At 37.7% G+C, this 25,134-nt stretch overlaps 1 protein-coding gene across 3 annotated transcripts in view; it reads left to right on the plus strand.

Annotated features, from left to right (window-relative positions):
• Camta (Calmodulin-binding transcription activator) overlaps window positions 1-25,134 on the plus strand; it is a 175,315-nt gene that overhangs the window by 33,249 nt on the left and 116,932 nt on the right. For all 3 annotated transcript variants that reach the window (XM_066290084.1, XM_066290083.1, XM_066290085.1), the window contains exons 2-3: window positions 1,998-2,300; window positions 2,409-2,615. In XM_066290084.1, coding sequence (XP_066146181.1) covers window positions 1,998-2,300; window positions 2,409-2,615 — 510 coding nt within the window. The remainder of the gene's footprint in view (window positions 1-1,997; window positions 2,301-2,408; window positions 2,616-25,134) is intronic.

Genomic DNA, 25,134 nt, shown 5'->3' on the forward strand with positions numbered 1-25,134 from the left:
TTTTAAGCTGTTGGTGGCGTGCATCTTATGAAAATTAGTTCCAACTAGCGATTTGTATTAAATGCCTAATGATGTTAATGAAATCGTGTACGGAAATAGGTTAAGAATGTTAAAATAATGGACACATCTGCTGTCAGCGGACTAATTGTCAGCTTGAGAAATTTATTTAATTAAATTTGCATAATGAAAGTTTCAAGTAAATTTGAACAGTGGAAGCTACAGCAACAAATCTGAATTAATCTGATATTTCCAAACTGCAATAGTTCAAATTTCCGATCTGATCGAATACTCCTGATTTAGCCTGCAATTTCCAAGCAGCATGGTTAAAGTATATTAACTGTTCACCCTGACTACCGACTGCTGGTTATTGCAATGTGTGAAACCCACAATTTGGACATCTTCGCCGGGGGGCATTTCATCGAACAAAATTGAGCTAACCTGAAGTTTCTAAACAAAACGGAAACGTGAAATTAGAAATTTCAAGTTAAACGTACGATCTTCCCGTCCATGTGCGATCAATTGCAGTACCTCAAAGGCCTGTTTCGTGTGCATAGGCCTCATCACTCCCTCTGTCATTTATCACAGAGCGACATCAGAAACGACAGTTACTGATTACGTTTCAAGCACAGGTGAGCTGATTGGTCCGATGCAAACGGTCGGCCGCATCAAGCCAATTACAGGTTACAGTTAAGTACGCATTGACATTAGAGGAGTCTAAAATATGAAGAGTAGATTTGAAGACTAACAGTCCCTTTATAGGTCGTTAGACAAGCAGCCTTTCATCACACTACTCCTGTATACGCACAACAACCTTGCATATTTCATATTTGATTGTACAATCTGCAAAGGGAAACATTCATTGCCATTGTTAGTTGGACATGAGATTCCTTTTTGATAAACAAAGTCTCATAACTTATTCATAAAATGCCGGGGTAACCCTAAATAATATTTAGCGAAATATAGGTCACCCTAGATTTCCGTTTAAAGCACATATTTTACGCTCACTCAAAGTGCTTTTATGACCTCGTAATATTCGATTGAGGAGGTATTAAGTGGACAAACAAAAACACTTCGATCGTGCAATTAAATTTGGCAAATTTTGTCCCAAAGACTTTCACAATTGGAAACAGTGACTGAAAGTCCATCAAAAGAATCACGAAAATTAAACCCTTTTGCTCGGAACGTGCAATTATTGGTTTGGAAATTGCTGTGTGTGTGACTAGGCAGGAAATTGGGCTTTGTTGCCCCCTCCCTCATTTTTTCAAGGACTCACAGGCTAATTAAAACCTGCTCGTTTCGTGTTCTATTCAACGCTTGTAAAAATTTTGTTTGCAACGATTGGCATAAAGGTTTATGAAGATTTTGGGTCTTTAGATTATAGTTATAGTATAGTTAAGTTAAAATCAATGATCACGGTTATTATCGTAACAATTTCCTTTATGTGGTTGTTCAGCAAGAAATTTTCCAGCGTTTAACGGCCCGTGTCGCAGGGAGAACCCTATCGACTTTAGGTGATATTACAAATTCCATAGACGTCGACTGAACTCCAATGAAAGAACTAGGACATGTAAATAAGCCACATCAATTCAAATTGTATTATCTAAACCCTTGTGTGAGAGAACACTTATATCAACAGTTTCAAATGCTTAAGGAAGTATGACCTGGAAACTTTTATTAGAATTAATCTTGAGCTTAAATCGTACCTAATCTTAGCACAACAGCACTCCTAATTTACTTAAACGAGGACCACAATACACTATTAATATAAGAGCCACACCACTGTAATGTCCCATAAAGCCATTTATTCTCTCAGATATCTGGTCTTTCGTAGGAGAGCTCATTTGCTTTTACATCCCCGTACGGTTCTGGCCATATGTTGTTAAGAATTTTTAATATTGCTTTAAGGGACCATTGCCGGTCTGAAGATTAAATTTTAGATAAAATTTGATGCGGCGCTCGTGTTTGTTCCGATAAAAGAGCATTATTTTCTCTTGCAGGCTCCACAGACGATCTGACATCCTCCTCTTCAACCAAGTTACCATCTGAGAAACCAATGAGTAATACCGCTCCTAAGGTCATCCGCACAATCAACGGCAATGAATTGAACGCCAACAATATCATCTTGCTGAGAAGTGCTAAGACTGTTGATGGAGGACACATTTTACTGAGGACCGACAACTTTGTCAAGAACAACATTCTGTTGGACGATGGAGGAGGGGAGTCCAAGATTGGCCAAATTATCTTACAACCTAATTCGGAATACAAGAAAGGGGTGTACCTGCAAGGAGTCAAAAGATTGGGTTTGTATTACGATGCTCGAGTCCAAAAAAAAAAATCGAAGAGTTTCGAATTGTTTCGTCACGGGGTGTTTTTAAAATGGAGAGTTTGAATGGAATAATTATTTCCAGGCACCTCTGCTCCAATTTTCCTGCTGAGTAGTCCAGAATCTGGAGGCCACCTGATTATCCACACCACACCTGAACAAACTGTCACTGTGCCCCATAAAACCGAGCGGGTAGACCCCGGTCTGAAAGAATCTTCATCCAGCTTGGATGCGTTAGCAGACGATGCAGGATGTAGCAGCAACAGTAGAGGAGTGACACGCACTGGATCAGGTTAGTTGAAATTTTAACCGACTTTGCGGAGTAAAGTTTCATCGTGCCAAAATGATGGTGATAAATTCAGTGGAGGGAATTATTGGTTCCACTGTATTAACATAAAAGTGCTCTCAGTCGATCGGAAGGAAAAACATTTATTGCAAGCGGGGTTCTTTTATTAAATCCCGACATCTATCAGATTGGCCATAAGACGGGATTTAGTTAGGCGTCTAGTGCACCTAAGTGCATTTTGGAACTGTCTCCTTTCGGGTTTAAATTGGAAAATACCGGGTTGGAGAGAAAATTTGTTGAAATTAGGAAATTATTCGAGGCGGTTTTAAGTCTGGTCAGTGGAGGTAGTTATGGAGTTTTCAATTTAAAATCTAATCCACATAATTAAAGCTAAAGTTGCTTAATCGCTAGTGGCCGCAGGAGGAATATTTATCAAGGATGTCGGAAGTTTTGCGAACACTTCCGGAGCGGCCCTGGTAGAATTTCAATTCCTTTCGAACCACCTGACAATGATATAAAAACCTCATATCTATATGGGAAAAGTCTATATTCGTAAAGATTGGGCCGCGATCAGCAAGCCTTTCCGATGGAGACGTTGACACAGCATTGTACTTGGATAATATCCATTCCAGGGCATAATGTAACGTTCAGCTCCACAAAAGGATATTTCCCTATCGGACGTAACTCACTATTAAAATATTCAAATGGATTTCTTGCTTTTTATTGCTCACTTCTGCACGGTATCCGTTCGGGGATTTTCGTATCACTATTATGTTTATTACGTCTCGCAGTTCGAGAGGCGTTGGAGGTGCTTAAGGGATTGAATAGTGATGTATCATTTTTATGTTATTTTGTGCGAATTTGATGTTTCAGGTATTGAGTAAATTGTCGACGTGTATAAGTTTCCGTTAACATTCTGTAGAGCGGAAATTTCATTACGCGAGCAACGTGAGAAGTCGTACGATTTGGCTGCCCAAACCAGGTAGATCAGCGTGCATATCTCAGAAACCGAAAGGTGTAGGCGCCCGTTCCGGGGATCGCAATCATAAAACCTGGGACGCTCTGTATATGCCTCAGTCGCTAACCTGAATTTAATTAAGCTTGCATAAAGGTTTCAAATAGTTTTTTTCCAACAGGCAGCTGATGCTTTTGTATACTTTTATTACGTCTCATGAAACACAAAATCTCATTCTCGGCATAATCCGAAATGTCAGAATTCGGAGTACTGGAAATATATTCGGATTTAACCCGTAAAAAGATAATAAAAAATCACACAAAAGATATTACGGCTTTAATATTTCATGCAGGTGCTTCGACCGTCCTAAAAAATAAATCTTAATGACTACTTTACTGTCTTTCCTTTCTTTTTAGTGAATATTAAAGAAATGTTCTGAATACCTGAATAGGGCTTCAGCTCGGTTTGAGGAAAATTATTTCAGATTTTCGATTTTTAAATTCGCGTCAAGTGAAAACTCATTGCTTTTTTATTACCCGGTTTGATGCAATTTAACGCCAATTTTTCAGGCGTCTCTTACGAGATCTACCATGAAAATTTTCCTAGTTTTGATATTGTGTACAAGTACAAGACGATTGGTTCAAGACGCCTTTCAAGTCGTAAACTTCAAAACGACAATCGGAGCTGCCTTTTATGCGATGGGATGCAAAATTTGATGCTGTTTCATAGGAAGCCAAGTCCAGATTCATTTCTAATGATTTCTAGAGAATAAGGAACGACTCTGGTTTGTGGAGCCCTAAGAAAAGTTCGTATTTCAGTTTAATCTTTTTTGTTTTGACAACTCCCGCTGGATGGGCGGGAATTAATTTCTCCTAATGAATTAAACATTTTTTTTCTTATGTCGTTTTGTAGGTACTTCGAGACTCTTTCGCCTTTAAAGCCCCGCATTGAATTTTAATTTAAAGCGAGTGAGAGCGTCCCAAAACTAGAGTCGTGCTTTGTCCATGTTTCTCGTACTTTTATTCCTATCTGGTAACGGCGCCTCAATTATAGTGTGTTTCGTTTGAGCTGATAATAGCAATATTAGCCGGCTTGAGATAGTCTATTGAGTTTAGACACCGAGCTTCATGAATAATAAAATATAATGCCCTTTGACTTTTAAAGATACAAGAGGAAACATGAATACGTAGGTATATTTTTATGCGTAATGGCTTGGAACTAAGACAAAGAATCCATTTGGGAGTTAGTAAATATTTTATTTGGCTTTTTGACATTTTTTCCATGAAGGCACGTTTTATACGTCATGCTTTATTTTGCGACTTTAACAAATGTTTCTTGACATGTAGAAGTCAGAAGCATCTCATTAGTCTTGAGTTTGAGAGGCTGCACATCTAACGTAAAATGACATGTTTTTGATGAATAGGAAACTTCGAAACAAAGTAAAATGCTGCGATTTCTTTGTCTTCGTCATATTTCAATAGGTAACTGATCTTAAAAAAAAAAAAAATGCGAAGCCAGTAGAGAGCGAATTAAAGTGTGAGAGAGGCGGAATAAATATGAATATGAAGAAAAGAATCGCACGATGTTCCCCATAATTCTAGTTTTAGTGTGTCAAAAGAGAGTGGCTTCCGCTTGAAGGGTATAACAGATTGAAATAAACTGCTAGAGGAGAAATCCAAGACCATCTGTCCCAATTGTAATTAACGAGGGAACATTTGAAGAGATGGCTCTCTTGGGGTGATCAACCCGCGAGGAAGAAAGTTGTTCACCTTGATGAGTTGTTGAAATATCATAGAACTGCCTCTGATCGAATAGCTGCTCCGCTTGATGAATTACTAGAGCGTTTATCGGTGGATTAATAACACCTTGCAGTCGATGGGTGCGGTACGGCTCGGTGGCTTAATTGTACCGTACTTTTTAGAATTGAATACGTGGGTTTTACATACGCAATAAGATATTCTTCTTGGGGGGACAAACTCAAGTTGCAGTTTGAACGATAGTCACAGCTTGGCATTCGCCAGAGTGAAAAAGACCCCCAACCGCAAAGGGTTAATTCATCATGGCGATTTCGATTGCGACGGATTTGTGGGGATCGAGAAATATGGTTTTGGTGAAAAAAAGAGGGAATTTGTCGAAAGATAAAAATCCAACAACGTTCTAACCAGAATCCCCTCAGTCGCAAGTGATTTTTAACTACCTCTTGGATCATAACCACCTAAGTTTAGCGTATTGTGTAAAAGAGGGGCGCCCAATTAAACTTTATTTTGTTCGTTATCGCAAGTTTCACATCTCTGCCGTGAAAAGGGATTATATATTTTAACCGTGGCATTGTTTTTTATTCCAGTTTGCCTGGTACAGAACGTCATTTCGTTTTCATCCTTTTTTCGCCACATTCCCGACTCATTTCCGTTAATTTTAAGCACGCAACTGTTCACTTTGATACCTCCGTGATTTTTAATTTCAGGTTAGGCAACGCTTTTCATGGCTCGTTTTTCATAAAAATTTCAAGTTTTGCTTTTTTTCGTGAAAACCAACATTACTTGACTCAAATAGGATAACTTTAACCATGTCCACTTAACTTTGGAGGTAATAAAATTTATAACTGGTGTTGGGGAGTCAATATGTAGGAAGCAAGCAGCCCGTTACAGAAGATAAGATTACATGTCGTCTGGCTATGGTGATATAATGTCCCGGTAACCAGACGGGAATGAAGTCACGCCTGTCTCTAATATAGGGATACCATATTCGGGATCGTATAAGTAAACGGCTTAGATTGATACAGATTCACCTTTTGAGCATGTCAATTAGCAAACAGACTGCTTTATTCTGTTCGGAAAAAAACAGTTGTACGTACGCCAATGCTTACCTAAAAAGTCTCTTTACCGCCGAAATCTCCGAAGAATGACAATTGGGCTTTTTTAATTTGGAATTCAATTACTCGTTCTTTGAGAGAATACAAAATGGACTTGATTCGCATTATTGAAATTGATTCTTGCCTTTTCGCAAAAGACTTAATTGTACTACTGTTTGATCCTAATCTGGTTAGCTATTCCGACGGTTTCGTTTCTACTTCTTTCGCTGCTTTTTCATGTAAATTAAGCCATATCTTCAGCATTTTAAGCGATATTAAATCTTAATTAAGCCGAAGGCGGGCACGATAAAGAAAATTTTCTATTGCGGATATTCATTTGAGTTAATCAACTTTTAAGACAATAAAGTCGTGTCTAATCGTGACTGGTTTAAAATTAGACGGTTCGTGAAAAACGGATTTCTAATACATTATACGGTTGAACATGATGACTGATTAATGGAACGTTCGGTGTAGAAATGGAGGTTTTATGTTGTAACTTTATTTTCCTTAAACTCACACTTCATGCGAGAATTGGGGGGAGTTCGAGGGGAATGTGATTAGTGACGTAATTTAATTTGACGGTCTGTGGGTGAGGGAAAAGTGGGACATTTGAATATAGAAGTTACGGGGGGTAATTCTAAACGGAGAGGGGTATATTTAGATTTTAATCCATCAGCAAGTACTGTATTTCATTTCTTATTAGAGTTAAGTACCAAATATGCGTGGCAACCAGGTGGAAATTGGACCATATTATATTGCACATTTTGAAGCTGTACATACGTAGTTGCCACGTTTGTCAACAAAGTTATGATATGAAGACACTTGCTTTTATTATACAGGGCGTTAGAGAAATAACTTTCGTAAATTTAACCGATGATTAAGAACTTGATTTTGAACAAAAAAGTTTCTTACAACGAGGGTCGAAGCGTAATCGTTTAAAAGAAGAAACGTTAAAGTTGGCAACCGAAAAGTTATGATACTCTTAAAATTTTAATAAAATGACGAAACACACATTTGACAGATGTTGATTGTGTGACGTGTAACAAAAGAAATTAAAATTATTCGGCAATAACATTGCCAAAAGCAATTTAAAATTTAGTCAACAACCAATGGTACAACTGAAGCAGTGAAGGTCATCTGAAGCGGTAATGCCGCAACAAACGCGACCGAGGAAACGAAGTTTATTTGTTTTATGATTGTTTTTTGCAATTCCTTAAGATGGGATAGCTGATAAAAACTGATTTTTTATTCGTACCTGCATTTATCCCGACTTATTAAGAGTACCTACGTGAAAATGTACTCTTTAGGCGAGTATTATTGCGTGCTTTTGATTTACGGAAAGGCGTTTCAAAATGTCGAAAAAGCTACGCTCATTTACGCTGATCGTTATCCAGAAAGAAAACTTCCACCTCGACAAACCAAAATTTTCATTGTGTACGAGAAAATTGGTTAAAATACTATTGTGCATGCATGGACTCAAATGATGGACATTCGGAACATTTAATGTAGGAAAAACAATAGCAAACTTGCGTTGTTGATTGTGGTGTGAGTGGCGTAAAATGTGTGACGCAACATGATATGCTAATTAGACATGACAACAATAATTTAAAGGTAAGTGGCTTTTGCAAAATAGAAAAACGAGAATCACGTAATGTTTAAATTTTGGTTGTGATACCTGTCGGATCCAAAAGACTCGTGTAAAAGTGCATTCCTAATTAATGCAATAATTTTGGGAGCTATCGAAATGAAATAAACACGACACGACTTTGCCAATTCTCAAAATATATATTTTTTTGTTTTCCAGGAAAATGATCGTATTTACGACCCCTGTTGCAAGGAACTTTTTTGTTCAAAATTGCGATTCAACCATTGGTTAAAATCGCCAAAGTTATTTCCCTAACACCCTGTGTGATCGCTTGCGAATTGGAAGCCACCTGTTTAAAGCAACAAAACCGTACCTTTATTGGTCAAATTTAGGCGAAAACACAACATAACTCCTCCATCAATTCTTAATTTTACAAGTTCGGCAGCATTACTTCGGCGGTATTGACCAGAAAATCTGACTAAGACGAATCGGTCTGAAGAAAGTATGCAATAGCCAGACCCTCACAGCGTCTCTCTTTACTTTTGATTTTTTTTCGTAAATTCTCCAGTCAACAATATATAACAATCGTCCATTGTGATTGTCAGAAAATGCCTATTTACTACCCATTATCAATTTGCGTCATTCCACCGTTGGCTGACTCGGTTTAAAATTACCTCGATTCCCAGGTCAAGCTGAAATTGAGCATGTAATATCCGAAGCTTTGTGTTTCCGGTCAAACTACCGCTTCGCTGGAGTTAGAGCCTAATTTTTTAATATTCCTGTATTTTTATACCGATCGTTAAGCCATATACTTGAGCTAAAACTGATTTGGTATCACCGCTTACCCGGCAGATTCATCATCCCCTATCGAGCCCTTGCCGATTTCCTAAAGGAGTTTTATAGTTTACCACCCTACGACATGAACCACCCTAATAAAAGTGCGACGTAACAACCTGAAATTATATCAAATTACAGGTTATAGAGGCAGATTTAATAAATTCCCAAATTGTCAGAAATACTGTAGCGCAACTCTCGTGTAAAATAATTGCTATAAATAATAAGGGGTGCATGTGTATAATACAAACCACGCGAAATCGCCTTAAATTGAGCAGTTAATTATTTCTTCTGTATAGCCAAATTGAAAATAAATTGTTACTCTCGTCAGAAAACGGAAATACAATAAATAATTTACCCTGAATTAATGAAATGCTACCCGGTCATATTTTAGACAATTTCATGTTTTCGTTACCATCGAGAAATACAATATCATTTACATAAGTTTTCGGTAGCCAAAATAAGGAGGCATGTGCGATATAATACACTATTTCATGCAATATTCTAACAAATAATAAGACCATCATCTATATTCATACAGAAGCCATCTCTCATCATTAAGGCGCCGCACCAGATCCTTAAATAATGGTGTTTAAATCCTGTTGTCTTAGATACCCTCGAAAATTGTTTTATCGTGTGAAAAATCGCGGATCATGAATTTATATCAACAAAATTTACATAAAATATGACGGTAACTTCTGTATGCGTAATAAGCATAGAAACGAGCTTGCCGGATTGAAATGGTGCCGAAATGAAGAAGCAAATAGGTCGGAGGTTTTTTCATTAATTCTTCACTTTCAGGATGGTTGATAGTTGTTAGCGGGGACAATAACAAAAACAGGGCGAATAAGGTTATGACGCGGTCCTGCGGGATATACGTACCCCCCGGCACGGATGCGAATTCTTTCTGGGAGGCCCTTATTTAAAGGTTCCCGTTTGTATTTAAAGACACATGCCAGCACAAATTTCACATCTTCGTTACCTCCATTTCTCCTTCATAAGGTGGGCTAATTAAGCACCGAAAGTTTAACCATCTATTAATTTTATTTGACTTCTGCCGTCCCTGCCGAGAGCACTCCTATGCAATTACCTCGGGTCTCGTAAGCGCCAGTCTACAGTAGATTTGCTTGTTGTTTCCTTTGCTTTTGAGCATAATTTAGATTTCTGAAGTCGCAGACGATTTCTAAAGAAAAGGTGAATCACAACGGGGTCATATCTTGGGTCCAGCGCGTTATTAAAAAGAACCTACCACCCAGGCATTCTTCTGGATAGTCAAGCTTGTGATGTATTAAATTGGCAGACAAAAGGACTTTTCAGCAAGCAAGACGAGCCTAAGGAAATCGATATTATTTAAATATTTATAAGTGAAGATATTATTATAGAGATCCGATAGGGCTCTATCCGGCTTTGGTATTATTTTTCCCTTCCCAGAGGAAAAAGTTTTAATTGTCAATTTGCATTTTTAAGATATCCATTCGGGTGTTATTTAAGGTGTCTAAACTTCCGGCCGTATCCAAGCCAAATTCTAATTTTATCTGCACCAGAGTCTGCACCTGACTACATAAAACAGGAATTACGAAACTTATTTAATTTCTTTTGTTTTACTCTTTTAGTTTCTTAGTTCTTAATGAAAAAAAAAAAAGAGTGAAAACGTGACTACTGTTAATTCTAAGGGTGATTTTAATGACTCCGGCCCTTTAGTAGAGCTCATCAAAATAACGGAACAAAACATTGTAAACGACTAATTACCTGCCGGTGTTTTAATTGCGGTGTGGTGCACACGAAATCGATGAATTTTTAATTCGGCCAATTTTCAAATTAAACTTGTCGGAAGTTGGCAATTCTTCAATAATTAACTGTAATGTAAATGGAAAAATCACTTTTAAACCTTTTCAAAATTGAACCAGTGTTTTGGTTCTAATTTTCGGGCATTCATTTCCTGTTTATTTTTGGCGGAGCATTTCAAATAATTGATACATTTACAGCCGTTATTCACTAACTGTGAAATTAACTTTCACGATCGCATTTTTACGTTCCCCACAAATTTGTTTTCCGACTTTTAATGCTGATTCAAAACAGGTTTGATTTAGACGCTGTTTCCATTTTTTTTTGGTGTGCGATGCTCGTATACACTGTAGCTGAAAGATGCCTTTAAAAATTTGAATAAACCGACCGTAGTTCTTTTTAATGGGCAATTTAAATATGGGTTATCTCAAGCAAATGTTTTAATGTACTATAAGTTGCTAATTAAATGAATAATTTGCCCATAAAAATTAACTATTCATAAGAAGTGTTTCCATTTTTACATCCTTGTAATCTTTTAATCTTCCTCTCGGGGGCTCCTGGACATACCCGTCTTTGAAACTTTATTAAATTTGCAACGAATTTGATAGAAGTGCAGCTGTTAGAGTAATGAATACCTTCTAAAGTATTATGCGTGTCTATAAAATTTAATTACCGGACTGTGGTAAAATTTCGCAACATTATATACACGTTACTTACCTCGTAAAATTTTATACCGCAATGTTTTTATCTGACTTTGCTGAACCACCATAAAGATTTTCGATACAACTGCAGGAGCTCTTGTTAAAAAGCACTTTTATGTGTTTATTACCATGCACTAACATTCACTCCCGTTTCAGGTACGTGTGCGTCGATATCATAATTAGTCATCTGTTATCGTGTTGGAAGTGTGCACTTATTTAATGACCCATATTTTTAATTGTTCTGATCTACTAGACGATAAGCCCGGATTTCATAGATTTTACAAGAATCCAACTTATATGGGGCTAAATAAAACGGGTGTTTCCTAAAAAGCTCGAAAGTTAATGTATTATCATCTCTCACCTCCATTCAGTCAATTGCTTGTTGGAGCCTCGTCTATCAAGGAGACAATTTCCAAGGAAATGGAGAAACCGACCAATGGTTTCTTGTTTTTATCATTTTCATGGAAATTTCCTTGTTAGCTGATTTTATACGAAAAAGATTGTCGGCCAAATCAATACCACAAAGTATAATTTGAAAGTGGGAACCATATTCGAAGCCAGATTTCAAGCGGCAAACTTGCAGAAAATTCCATCATATTTATACCATTTTTGCCTCATGATATACATCTTTTGGCTATTCATGCTCTTCCGGGTTCGGAATTAATTTCGGAATGCTGTATGTTGGGTCGAATGACGCCCTTAAAATTCCCAATTGTTTTCTGCTATTTGTGGCCTTGACCTGTTTTGGAGATAGCGACCAATTATAACTGAAAATGAATCCGATTTTCCCATTCTCGGACGGAAATATTTGCCAGAATTTGCTTCGAACAATGAGAAAAAGCTTTCTTAGCGATGCCATTTTTTACCCGTTAATTTCTTGTATTCAGTTGGAGTTGATGGATTTGAATCCTTGATGATGTTTCAACTTCTACTCTTAATTAGCCTGAAGAGATCTGTTTTTTAGTCGGCCTTTTTTGGCCATGTACTAAGGGAAAGACGAGTTCTAGAAGTGCATCCGTGCTTTAAAAACGCGTAGCTACCTTCTAAAAATGCAATAATATTGTAAGATAAAATTTTCATAGGACATCTTATTGCCATACCAGTCCAAGCTGCAAAACGACGAGCCGAACGACCAGTTTTGTATTGGACTTGAATGACAATTACTACGTTTCCGTGCAAATTGAAAACGTTTTGAGGTCTGAATTTTGCCATGTAAAACACTTTTAAATTCGATTTCTATCCCGTTTTACTTCAAAGCCGATTCTCAATTTTCTGGATCGTATCGAGATTTTTTGAATTACGGAGGAGTATGGCAAAATTTCCAAATGACGGCTGAATGACCTTTTCCAAAACCAACGATTTTAATAATTTTAGAATTCCTCGCACCAACGTAGATAAAGATGCCATGAGTATAAAGTCGGTTATTAAAATCAACCTCTAAGCGGGTGCACTCACGCACCTTTAGAAAATTATTTTAAAGTCATGATTGTCAAAAACGAGTAAATTTTATCATTTCTCGCATCAGTGAGCTCTTCCTTCACTCAAGTGTGTGTAATAACTTAACAGTTAGCCCACCCCAGAACAACTTTTCAAAGCATATACCCTAACAACAGGTTATGATCGTTATTATTATTACACGATTATACCGTGTCATTTTCGAAATATCTCATTTCAAATATCATCCAAAAATATGTTTACCCCATTTTTTTGTTTTTGTTGAGTACGATAGTAAACGTTTACAGACTGTATTAGTAGGTTTTTTGACGGAATTTCACATATCTAACTTACGTGTTCCCGTAAAAATATCGCCTTTTATTGGATTGAGCGGCGTCTTTCTAAATCGGCAGATTAATAACTAAACTATAATAAAATAGATTATATTATTGACGTTCGTTTTAGGTAGAAATTACCCAGGCCATGGGTGGTCCTAAGAAAGCGAGTAGAGAAAATCGGCTGCATGCTGCATTATCTGCTTCACTATTGATGCTCAATTTTATTCTCTATCTATCTGTAATAATCATTTGCAACAGTAGAATGGCCGAAAAAGAGATTTGCTTCAAAATTTCCATTTTATAACTCTTATCGTTGTACTTATTACCGCCAAAACACTAAAAATTCGAAAGTTTAGCTATTTTTCGCAGAAAGTAAATAATCTATTCAATTAAACGCGGTAAATGAGCCTTATGAATCGTGTATCATACTTTTTTATCTTTTGAGCAACATTTTTATATTTATAATAAATATAAAACAACGATTTACTGAATAGAGCGTTAAACCTGCGATGGTAACGCTGATCGGTGTGACTGATCTGTCTAATTGCATAGTTCGTTGATACGGCTCCTCAACGTTCCTGGGAATAATGTTGTGAATCGCAATGTCGCTTTCATAAAATCCGCAATTTCTTTGGGGCGTTTTTACGATTTTCGAGGAAGACATTTCTAACATGATTTGGTAGTATCAACATCAGCGAGAAGTCTTCAAGAAATGACACGAGAAGCAGGTTCGTTTACAAACCGCTTTGACGTCATAACGGTGCGGGAAAACTGTCATTTTAATCTCGAAATAGGAAAAGCCTTTTCCATGCCGGTGAAGTTATATCAGAGTGATAAGGGACGAGAGTTCCCAAATGCATACTTTCTAAGGGGGCGCAATGAAGTGGCCTTCAGGAATTAGTGACGCTTGGGATCACAATTTCGTCTTCTAGCCCTGAGCCCTAACGATTTATATATAAATGCTGAGAAAATTAAGTGATCATTTCAATCAGGGAAGTCGGAACAATTTAGCCTTTGTTGCACTTATTGCGTACGTTCAACAACTCAACCTCCGTCTAAACACCAGCCAGTTGAATATTGAGACATAAAATCGTGTAAATTCATAATATTAGATTTGAGCTTTTTGCAGCATTTTGACGTCTTAATTTTCTAGCTATTCTAGCAAAGGTCTTGTGAACTATTAAAATTTGTGTCAACAAAAGTATTCTCTCTTATTAAACATTTTTTAGTGCTTGGCAGCTATTTGAGTTCGTAACTGAGCGCAATGCATTTTCCCCTGGTGGCGTTTTCATTAGCGAAATCATTGCCGGTTGTGCTTGAATAATGTTGAAAATTTGCATTGATTACAGTTGTTCTTAATTAAAAGTTTCTAAACTTAAACTGACGTAGAATTGTAAATCACAACTGACTGTTCGTGCTTTTCATCTTCTCCAAATCATTAAAACATGTTTGATGGGTTCTGTAAGAGGCGGGGGGCACAAAATCGGCTTAGTCATGTACACATAGGCTTGTCGCGTCCTGGCAAAGTGAAGTATCAGTAATCCTGTCGACTTGATCAAGTCGATGATTCTGCTGAAGTGCATATTCTAGATCTCATTGGGTAATAGAAATAGCCGGCCTAATTACTGCATTCGGGCATGCATGAAAGCTGAAAATTCCTCCAGCAGCTATTCAGATTTGTCGTCGTCTCCATGGCCCTGTACTCGAAATTCTTGGTACTGTCCCTCGTATGTTGATGTCGCTGAAGGTGACCGTGTCCATAGGTATTATCTTCGTATTTTTCTAACTCTACAGTTACTAGCCCATGTCATTTAGCACTACCAACGCCACCAACTAACAAATTGTTCATCTCCATCAACACACTCGTTACTCATGCCCGAATTAGCATAATTATTTGTGCCCCGTGTCAGCCACTTATTTCTGCTGAAATGGACTCTCACGCCAATAAGGTAAAGCTTACTTATTTTTTCGTTGACTTACCGTCTCCTTTCATTGATGCTTTTGAAATTTTTGGCGTCTCGCCGTCCCAATCCAAAGTTTAGGGCGCGCGCATCACTTGGAGGCACGCGTCTCGGCGCCGAGCGTCCCTTCCAGACGCCAGTCGCCGATTTTCCGCGTTCGAAACCGGTTTTGCCCAGATTCAAGGCTGGAAATTCACGTGTACCGGTGAACAAGCACGCGGCAGCTTTCGTCCTTTTGTTTGTTCATATTTCGGATTTCGCCGAATTCCTTTCCGACATTTGCTTTGCAGTAGGTTGAGTCCACGATTCCCTTTCACTTTTAAAAGATTCATAACTTGTTCGATGAAATTATATTCGTTATTGAACAGGTGAGATTGTGAATGCGTTTCTCAGAAGATCGGTGTATAGTCCATGTTTAGTATTTTGGATGTCACTGATTTTTAAATTGTTATAAACTGCCTGCAGCGAGCGCCACTTGAGCGTGTATCACGGCCAGGTAATGTTAAAAATTCCATACCAAAAACACTATCCAGGATTTAAATTTTCGTTTTTGTTACTTTTAAGGATAAATAAGGACCACAAATCATGATTATCTCATTAAAGTCAGCTCGTTTAATACCAAAAATTGAACATACATTTTGCCATAACTTATTATTTTCCTGTAAATTGCTCCGTACATTTAGTCGTTTATTTCGCCCCACTTTCTCTAGCGCTCGACGTGATGTTTTCCTTTCTGGCCTAGTTATTTTTGTTTAGTCATCATTGTCCATTGACACAAAATAATGTTCAGTTCCAGTCAGTTCAGAAGTCCTCATTTCCCTAACCCAGAAACCTTATTGTCACATCAGAGTTCCAGACGTACTTTTAAAGTGCACCTTAAAGCCTGTTGCTTCACCCTTAGTCTGTCTCAATATGCTTAAAGAGCAAATAACGAATTTTGGTTTTAACATGAGCACGAGATTCAAGTTAGTTGATACGATGCTTTCTGAAGTTGTACTTGAATTCGGTGAGACGTTTTTGATCTTAAAGATTAAACATTCGAGGAACGTTAAAAGCATAAACGAACTGCTACGTTAAACAAAGAGAGAGAAAGCTAAGGAAGGCCTATTACAATTACATCGTAGTATAACCGACTGTAATTAAAGTACTGTATTGCACTTCAAAAGCAGATTTTACACCAAATATCTTCCAAAAAAAAAACAAAAAAAAAATGAGAAAAAAGGGCTGAAAATGTTTTGTTTCAGAGACACAGCATAAATCCCTTTAACAAAAAAGGGATTTATGCTGCAAATCGCTTAATCCTAAAAATATTAATTATAGGAGAGAACTGTATGAGACCACTTCCAAAAGATATTAATCAAAAATAAATAAAGAGCGCGTTGGCCGAGATCAAGAAAGTCAACAGTTGTGTAAACTCTTAAGATTTCTTCTCGAAGACACGCCATCCCTCAAATGAAGATTTAAATGCAGAGGTGACTTCATGTTTGATACGAATTTCAAACAGTTGCAAATCTGTTGCACAACTGTTATGTTTGCTGAATGTGACCATTACAGTGTTTGTCGTCAAAAAAACAGTTTCGCTGTCCAACTAGTTCTAACACTTAACTGCACGCCACTAGTAAAGCTTTGATTCGTTGGAAAATACCTCGCATGGCGTGTATGATCATCAGCACTCTCATCACGATATATTGAATAATTAATCTATTATATTTTTGATCTCCCTGTATATCCTAAACGAGGATTTTCTGGCCTTATTTTTTAGCGTAGATGAACTCCCGAAATTTGCCAGAGTATTTGATTTATACCAGAGAGTCTATTTGATGTGTTTAGATAGGTATAATCATTATCGATTTGGGCTGGTTAGCTGTTTGTTAGCTATTTGGTTAACGTAAAGGTAAACTGCTCGCAGGCACTTCAAAGCCACCCTCTAAACTAATACCGTGCAATAATGTTCATATTTTGTCACCTCGTTCATTTGGTGTGCTGGTAGGTCGTGGTAAACGGTCTTTCTATTGGCGAAGTTGCCCGTTTTCTTCAATTAAACTGTGTTAATAATGTTGTTAAAGCAAGGTTTTCGGCTCTCACCATAGTCATATCTGAATGTTTCGTCGCAAAGAAACAACAGTAAAATGATCCTTTTTGTATATATATATATAGACACGATGGTGTAGTCCTTCCTCAACACATTCTTATCTCGGACCCGCTATTTTTTGTTCCGGGGTCTTTAGTTGACGGAAAAAGACAAAGTGTCACATATTCACCATTTTTTAGAAGACATTTTAACTTATTTACTAACTCGTTAAAACTTGTTATCTTCAAAAACGCATTAATAAAGTGATGAGTAAACTGTGTCGTCAGTCTATTGAGCTTCGCCGAGGCCTTCACAGCATTTCAGCTAATGGTTAGGTTGATGATACACGCAAGGGATTACGAAATGGCTCTAGTGGAAAAACAGGAAGGAAAAATCTGGCTGATGGATAATGAAAGTTTTTGCTTGTGATGCAGAATATCGAGGTTTGCTCATGTAATAATGGTGCACGTCGAAGATTGGCTTTACTATAGGAGTCTGTTGGGCCAACCGAAGAGGGTTTTTACCAAGATTTGTCAAGCTTAGCGAATGTTTGCGTATAGGAATTTTTCCTGTCAACCGAAATTATTTTGGTAAACACTATGGGATATTTATTGCCGGTTTTAATCCATTCGTGTAAAATAAAAGGCCGAATAAAAATATTTGTATATCGAGATAAGAAGAAATGGTTATTTTATTTGTTTCCCTAAACATTTGTTTCGTTTCCCCGCTAGTTTTATTGCGGCTAGCTGCTCAGCTCGATATGCAAATAAACCAAATTCCTCGTAAAGGCCATAATGAACGTTGATGTGTGACGGTATTTTGACGAGTATTACCCCTTAATGCTAATTCTTTTTTAACAGCCGGGTATATTTATGTCACAAAAATTAGGTTTATTACCCTCGAGTGTTGTGTTCCAAGCCCATTAAATATTCCAATCCATGGACCTCTTTAACACATGCCAAACTACCCAAAACATATTTCCGGATTTATTTGCATTCCAATTATTTTCCATCTCCGGATGTCGTTCATGTTCACCATGATGCTCGTGTAACTTATTCGCGTCCCAGATTTATCCCACAAAATATATTTGCTCTATTGGATCGAGTTCGCAAATATCGACCTTTCCTCGAGACGGAAATTCTCAAAATTGAGACTTCGCACTGTTTATTTTAATGCCCGACAGTAAAACGGTTAAAAGGTTTTTCGTAATGTACCCAGATAAATCCGTTGGGTATCTTTGTTTACCGGTTGCCAGCTTTTAAGGCGCGACATTTGGGAATTATAGTTTTAAAGCGCTCTCTGAAGAAGTTCCAATAGGGCAACTTTCTGCACTTTACACCGCTGAATTGAATAACGAATATAACTTTGCAACGGCGACACAAATACTATAAAACTTTAACGTTTTATATTACTTATAGCCCCCGGTTTATCTCTTATTGGTGCAAGAGAATCAACTGCAAAGCAATATATTGCAAAAGCCAACGTAACCTCTCAGATTCACTAAAATTCGCTAGATCCAGTTAAAAAAAAAATCACGAAAATGTCGGTTTACCGGGAATAACCTTGATAATCGACCAACATACCGCGCAAACCGCAACCGGCGCACACCATGTTCAGAAATCCCAGGAAGTGACGTAAGCTTACCAAGGTGGCGGGCTACAGGGGTCACCATAATGGTGGGCACGGCGGCCACCACGTGCTGTACCACCACACTGGGTTGTTGGGTTATCAGGGGCGTCACGTGCAGCCTGCGCAGAATCACCATCATATGCAGCCCATGGTCCACACTCAGGCGCATGGGAATGTACCTTTAAATGCTAGTAAGTAACTTTTTTCATAATTTCGTCCATATGACTCGAAACTACGTCGGCAACTAAGGAATTAAAATTTATTATGGAAATCATCGAGCCGTAAAAAATCCGCCGGATGTCTCTCCTGACGGTCATTTAAGAGATTCCGGTGGAAATGCTTTAGTTACAACACCATTTGAACGGACCTTTTCTGAAATAATAATGTGCGTACTTATTATCAACATGAAGTCCGACTGAGATGGCCATCAACGCGTCGGTTAAATTTTTAATTAAAAATCAAGGCTACGTTGTTGCAGTAAAACGGTTTTGAACGTTATCTGTACCGATAACAAAAAAATCATGTTTTTACGTTGCTTGTTCAATGTAAATAGGGTCCGAAACTCGAGGTGATCAGTTAAATCTTGAAAATCGAAAGAAATACAGTGTCGGTTAAATAAATGGTGACATGGAATTGCCCAACAACCGTCTCAATCAAATCCGGATTGAAACCGGAACATATCTCCGGATAACCGAATGGTCCTTAAAATTCCCCACACGACGAACCATTCTAAATTAAAACTATTTAGTTTAAATATGGTGAAATTAGTTTAAATTTATTTTCCGAAACACTGCACCATTCGTGATTTAAGATAAGCGACACGCTTACCCCCTTTCTGACGTCGGCTCTAGAGTCAGTTTTAATTATTATAATTTTACATTCAATTATCTCAAAATATCGTAGTTAATTGAACCTCTATCGATTTGGAGTTAAAATTAAGAACGAGAAACATTTAATAAAGTCGCGACAACAAGAAGGAATTGTAAACTACTGAAGAAGCGTATAATGAAGTCTGTCATACCCGCCCAAGCGAAATCCTCCTAAGGAGATGATGCTCAATGTACACATGCATAATACTGTATTTTCTCCATCATCGAACGTCCGCGCTTGGCTACAACGTGCTCACCTGACCAAAAAAGTACATTTTCCGTCCCATACGTATAAGATTCTAAATTGAATATGTGTGTTTGCATATAGTTTAAAGGTAATGTTAGGAACATACCGCCAAAATAAATTATTACCGGCCGGTAAATTATTGTCCTGTGAGCTTTGCTCCAGATTCTCCTGGAGGTTGTATATTTTTGCTAATATATTAGAATTGCTAAACATAATGCAACCCACACGAAATTTATTGCACATATTTAATTAGCGTTGAGCACCACGAGGGCAATTTTTGCCAAATAAAAATCGGTATATGATTTACGAAATCATTTATCTTGAAGTTTTATTGCGGTAAGTGTTAATTTTTCCGTGAATGATAAATACATTACGGCGGGAATTTGCTTTAAATTTATTTAGTCGTGTGTAGTTTAACGCCGGTCAAATCTGAATTTGTATGTAAATTTACAAAACTGCGTGATCACTTTCGTTGATCCGACGTTACTCCCTCATCAGTTTCGATGCAAATCCAAGAGGTTTTGCGCTAAGGGTTTCCGAATCATTGACTAACATCTGCTTCCTAGGATTGGAGCAGTGTTTTACCTACGGTCCTGCTATGGAAAACCATTATCGGCCTTCGGGTTGGCTTCTAAAACAACACTATTAGCAAACTCCATTGCAAGAAAAATTAATTACCTTCTTGTGTTTTTGTAGCAGGAATTACGACAAGAAAAGGACGATATTAATCGCCGTTGTATTCGCTTTGAAAGTTTTTCTACTTAGTAATAAAAGGGTGTGAAGAAAGTGTCTGGTCTGCACGAAAAGGTCCGATTAATCTTTCTGGCTGAGTTTAAATTATACAAAAGACCAATTTCTTAAGCATAAACAAAAAAGTTTTTATCACTGACGATATCAGAGTTGTAGCTTTTCACCTTTCATTTGCACGATTAATCGGTTTTCAAATGTTTATGATTGTGCCCTCATGAGACACTCCTAATTTAGCCGCTTGGGCTGATGAAAAATCGATCTATTCTTGACTAAGCGATTGCGTATGATTTTAATAAATCATCGGCCACGTCCGAAATTGAATTTTCTGGATGTAAGTTTCTGAAATGGCGACCCCGACAGGCTGAAGGTCGAAAAATAAAGACCAAATAGCATCGTAGACTTTTCACTAACGAGGAAACTTTGGAAAATTTAATCCCATAACTACAGCTACTAAATTATATTAATCATGGGACTATTAAAGTTCCATTTTCTTCGCATCTACCGGGCGCGCAAAAACATTGTCTCCGACCATTTTCCCTGGATACGTTTTTTTACGTATGTTACCCCATTTCATAGCTGTTCATAACATCATTGCAACAAACTGTGCTTCAATTTAGGAGCTGCAGAAACGCAAACCGAGTTTAAGTGTAATACGAGTCCATAAATATTTCAAGGGCATGCGGCTCAGCCCTTAAAAATCCATGTAAACACTTAACGGAAGTTTTTCTTTCCTGCACGTTGAGGAATCAGGTGGATGCAAACGCGCTGAAATCATTTCTACTGCCGAGGGTTATTTGGCCTTAATTAAACGGTCATAGGAGAATAACTCAAAACGCAGTGTATAACTTCATTAAGTAAATTGTTTATTCAAATCGAAACCGAATGAAGTGGAGCCTTATTCAAAGGTTGAACGTAAACAAATGCCCAATAATGCAAACACTGTTTTGATGATATTAATTTCTATCATTAAAATGCGTATGAACAAATAGACGGCCCTACCGGGTAATTGTTGTAACGAACGTGAACGGTCCAGCGAATTTGGCCTAGATAATTGCTGTTGTTGTATTGCTGTAGTCTATTTTGGGTTACGTGTAAGATAGATTAAAGTGTGCGTACATACAGTTAGTCAAAGTGAAATTCGTACACTAAGTTTATTTCGTGTAAGTAACAAAATAAGCAGAGAGTTATAGGGAATATATGGTCAAAATGAAAATGCATATTGAATACAAAAAAAAAATCAAAATTTTCAAAAGTTTTACACACACGCCTAACATAAAATGGAAATCGATTTTCTACCTCAAAGAGGAAACTCGCATACAATTTAAAATACCTCTAGACCATATTCGATTTTAATTTAATACTTAATTGAAAGTCCTTTGTTTTTAATTACGTCTTTTAGACGGTCGGGTGTGGATGTTATCAATTTCTCACAATATTCTGTTGGTATTTTCGCCCATTCTTTCCTCAAAACAGCTTTTAATTGTTCTCTATTAGAAATTTCATGTTTTCGCGTTGCAATTTTTAACTGGCTCCATAAATTTTCAATCACGTTTAGATCTGGACTCTGGGGAGGTGTTTCAATTACTTTAGAACAATTATAACGTAGCCATTGTCTAACTTCTAGTGCCTTGTGCTTTGGGTCGTTGTCCTGATAATATTTAAATGATATTTCATTTCTCAATTTCTGCGCATTTTGCCTTGAATTTAGCTTTAAAGTATCCAAATACATATTTCGGTCCATCGTACTTTCAATGAAATGACGATTCCCAGAACCTTTTGCCGACATGCACCTCCAGACCATAACGGAACCTCCTCCGTGCCTCACTGCCGGCCGTAAATTTGTGTCTTTTAATGCCTCGTTGGGTTTTCTCCAAACTAGTTGTTGTCCATCTGAGCTGAAAATGTTGAATTTGCTCTTATCTGCAAAAATTATGTCTTTCCAGAAGTTAAAATCCCTTTCTTGGTATTCTCCCGCAAATCTTAAGCATTTGTTTTTGTTGGTCTTACCGATCCATGGTTCCTTTCGGACCACTTTACTATTTAGATTAGGCTCATGTAATAAATTTTGAAGGGTTTGTGAATTAACGATCTTATTTAAATATGTTTCTACAATTTTTGCCAATTTAAGAGCAAACATTTTTTGGGGGAGGGGGCGAACACTGGTGCCATGTCTCTTTCGCGTATGCGTTCATGTTTCGCCGTTACTCTGATAGTTGCCGCGTTCGTGTCTGGGCAAACTCTGGAGGACGCCAAAGCTTAAGAATCGTACAATAAGCGCATCCTTTCAAGGAGGGCGCACTAATAATGGTCTGGGGCGGCATTTGCCATGGTGGGAGAAGCGAGTGTGTGAAAGCAACACAAGTGCACAAAGCTTTAAAGAGTACATCATCTACGACATTCTGCCAAAATTTCCAACTCCTCTAGAACAAATTTTCCAATTTTTGGACCGTAATGCTTCCGTCAAGATCGCCTCGCCTTAATCCCGTTGAACATGTGTAGGACACGTTGCAAAGACGTGTTCAAGATCATCGTCCACGCCCTCGAACAATGCCACAGCTTCGAGAAGTTCTTCCGCAGTTATCAGAAACTTTACCACAAGGCGAGACAAACCACCTCATTGAAAATATGCCGAGATGATGCGAACCAGTTGTGTACTTTCGTAGAGCAGTCTATTTGAATGTTGAATTTAATGCTTTCTAGCGTTGAGAATTTTTTTGAATATACCGAAAACTGTCGACAGTTATTGATACATTGAATGACAATATGCGCTTTTGGTATAATCATTCCACGTGTAATCGACAGTTATGGAAATTTTGATGATTGTGAAGTTTTATATAGCAATGGAAGGTTTAGAGCGTGTAATTTCCATAATTATCAACTCTTTTGATAGTTATCTTCATTAATAGCATTTATTGTTAGTATTCCTGAGATTAATTCCTCGTTTGTGATTTCCGATTCGGTCCTCCTTGTCTTCCGTTTGCTGAAAAATCCGCCTTAAACAGCTACGTATTTAGTCTTCCGCTACGTTTTTGAGTAATTTTTTTCTAATTTCTGATGACTGGCCCGATGTCAACGAGTGTCTAGAAGTCGATAATTATCGATAAGTCGGCAAGATTCGATAGTCGGCCTTCATTATCGCAAAGCCCTACTCCCTAGGCGTGCTTGCCCGCGTGTCACCCCGCCTCATTTTGAGTTTTTCCCCGACATTTCAATAATGCTCTCAAGAAGCGATCTTTATCAACTTCTTCACAAAAAAGTAGCAGTGTGTTGGCAGTTAAAATAAACAACTACGAAAAATCTTAACACTCCCGCTAATACGTTTCGTTAAAGTATCGTTAGCCTTCACGCTTATGCAAAACTGTCGTTTGCACACGCTCTCGCTCCGGAAATTGAAACTTCTTTTAGGTAATTTTGAACTAAAACGTAGACGCCAAGACGTTATATAGAATGACATAATGGGCAATTAAAACTTTAATTTCGAAATGCATCACACGTTTGGCTTATTGAATCAATTCTCGGAACTTAACGGACATTCGAATACGATTTCATAACAGCTGTTTCGCCAAGTAATTCGCTTTAACTCCCCCAATACATAGAAAATGTCAAAACCAGATATCGGTAACTTTTGTTCCAAGTATGAAGTCGGACCTCCCCTTTAATCGAATTAGCCGAAAACACTCGGGCATCCTGTCGCTATTTCATATTCGTTCAAAGAAGAAGGCAAAGTCTGGCAAGGAGATAAAAATAAAGTTTTCAAAGGAAACTCACGGAGATGCCAAAGAGAAAAGTAAGTTGAGATGGGCATAGAAATTGTAGAGCTCTAAAACAAATACTTTTATCTTTGAGTTCCAGGATTCAACTTTAACAAAAACACACAGCTGTGAAATAATTTCCTTAAGAAACTTATTAAGAAATTAATCCATGCAGCAACTAAAGGAACGATCTGGAGCCGCTTCGCTGCCGCTGGAGTAAAAGTATAAGCTGCGAAAAACAAAAGAGTATGGCGCTAATATATTTCGTTTAAGTGCCACTAAACTTGTTACTTATGCAAAATTGTCGTTTGCTCAAGTTCCAGTTTTCTAACTTGCCCTTATAACTGGAAACTGAGAGGAAAATAAGGATAAAAATCCTCGACTCGGGGCCAAGTGCATAATTAATTATTGGAGATATTTGAGGCACCCTCTGAAGTTATAGGTCTCTAAGCGGTTGTTAAGACACAACCTGAAGTTCTTTTTAATTAAAACTCGCTTGTGGTTAAGAATGCTCGTGAAGTCTGTAATATGGATGTTCAGTAATTATTAACCACCGATCTTTCACGGGGGCATCAACGGCAACTACAAGTTTTTCTTATTAGCACGTTTCCCCAAGATTGCTAACTCCAGGTAAATCAGCCCGAGTATCCGAACCGGTAGTATGGAATGAAAAGAATGCGCCGGGATTTCAAGGACCTCTTTGCAAAACGATACCATAACAAACGGCATAAGAAAAGTGCACACAATAAAGATCAAAGCTACA

The sequence above is a fragment of the Euwallacea fornicatus genome, chromosome 14 (assembly GCF_040115645.1).
Source record: "Euwallacea fornicatus isolate EFF26 chromosome 14, ASM4011564v1, whole genome shotgun sequence".
Taxonomy (NCBI): Eukaryota; Metazoa; Arthropoda; class Insecta; order Coleoptera; family Curculionidae; genus Euwallacea; species Euwallacea fornicatus.